General features: G+C 46.8%; 1 protein-coding gene across 1 annotated transcript in view; it reads right to left on the bottom strand.

The window, feature by feature from the left end:
- Positions 1 to 941, bottom strand: part of Mta2 (metastasis associated 1 family member 2) — a 10,024-nt gene that overhangs the window by 7,103 nt on the left and 1,980 nt on the right. The window contains exon 3 of the mRNA XM_021191238.2: positions 759 to 852. Coding sequence (XP_021046897.1) covers positions 759 to 852 — 94 coding nt within the window. The remainder of the gene's footprint in view (positions 1 to 758; positions 853 to 941) is intronic.

Here is a 941-nt window from a genome sequence, read left to right as displayed (position 1 = left end):
GTTTTATTTGTAATCATCAAAAAAAGCAAAAGGAGAGCCGGGCGGTGGTGGCGCGCACCTTTAATTCCGGCACTGGGGAGGCAGAGTCAGGCAGATTTCTGAGTTCCAGGCCAGCCTGGTCTACAAAGTGAGTTCCAGGACAGCCAGGGCTACACAGAGAAACCCTGTCTCGGAAAAAAAAAAAAAAAAAAAAAAAAAACTAAAAGAAAACTAAGTGAAAAAAAATTACAATATAAAGATCATAGAGAAAATGCAGACAAAGCAAAAAGAAGAAAGACACTAACTGGGATGGAGAGAAAAAAAGGAGAAGGCAGGAAAGTTCAAGAGAACTTCTCCTAGCTTCTTATCATCTATTACTGTCTTGGCGTCGCCTCCAGACTATACAGATAAGCCTCCTCTGTTATGCAGGCTTCTCAAAACAGTACCTTCCTCTTCACCTTGGCCATCACTCACTAACCACTGTCCCAAAGTACCCAAAATGTCCCCAAGTGCCTGCTTCTCTAAAGCTCTTTTCATTTCCTATCTAAATATCTTTCCACTCACACACACAAGCCTCATTCTGGCTTTCCTTATCATGCTCTGCCCGCCCTGCTTCCAACCCCAACATGTAACAACAGGCCTCCCTCCGCAGACCAGGCACTTCCCACCCCCAAACTCACACCCTCCCTTGGGCGTGTTGCCAGGGGAAACACCTGCAGGAACACGTCTAGTCCTCAGATCCTGGGGAGGGGAGAGGGGTACGGAATGAAGACACTCACTAGCATTACTGTCAGCCAAGCTGTTGAGGCTACTAGAAATATCCCTTCGCCGGAAAAGACAGACAACCTTTGCTTCCACGTTTCCATTTGCAGTCTAAAGGAGGGAGAAAAACACGAGAAGGAAAATTGGCCATTTGAAAGTGGAGGTGAGCCAGGCGTGGTGGCACACACCTTTAATCCCAG

The sequence above is a fragment of the Mus pahari genome, chromosome 1 (assembly GCF_900095145.1).
Source record: "Mus pahari chromosome 1, PAHARI_EIJ_v1.1, whole genome shotgun sequence".
Taxonomy (NCBI): domain Eukaryota; kingdom Metazoa; phylum Chordata; class Mammalia; order Rodentia; family Muridae; genus Mus; species Mus pahari.
This window is presented reverse-complemented; position numbering and strand designations above follow the sequence as displayed.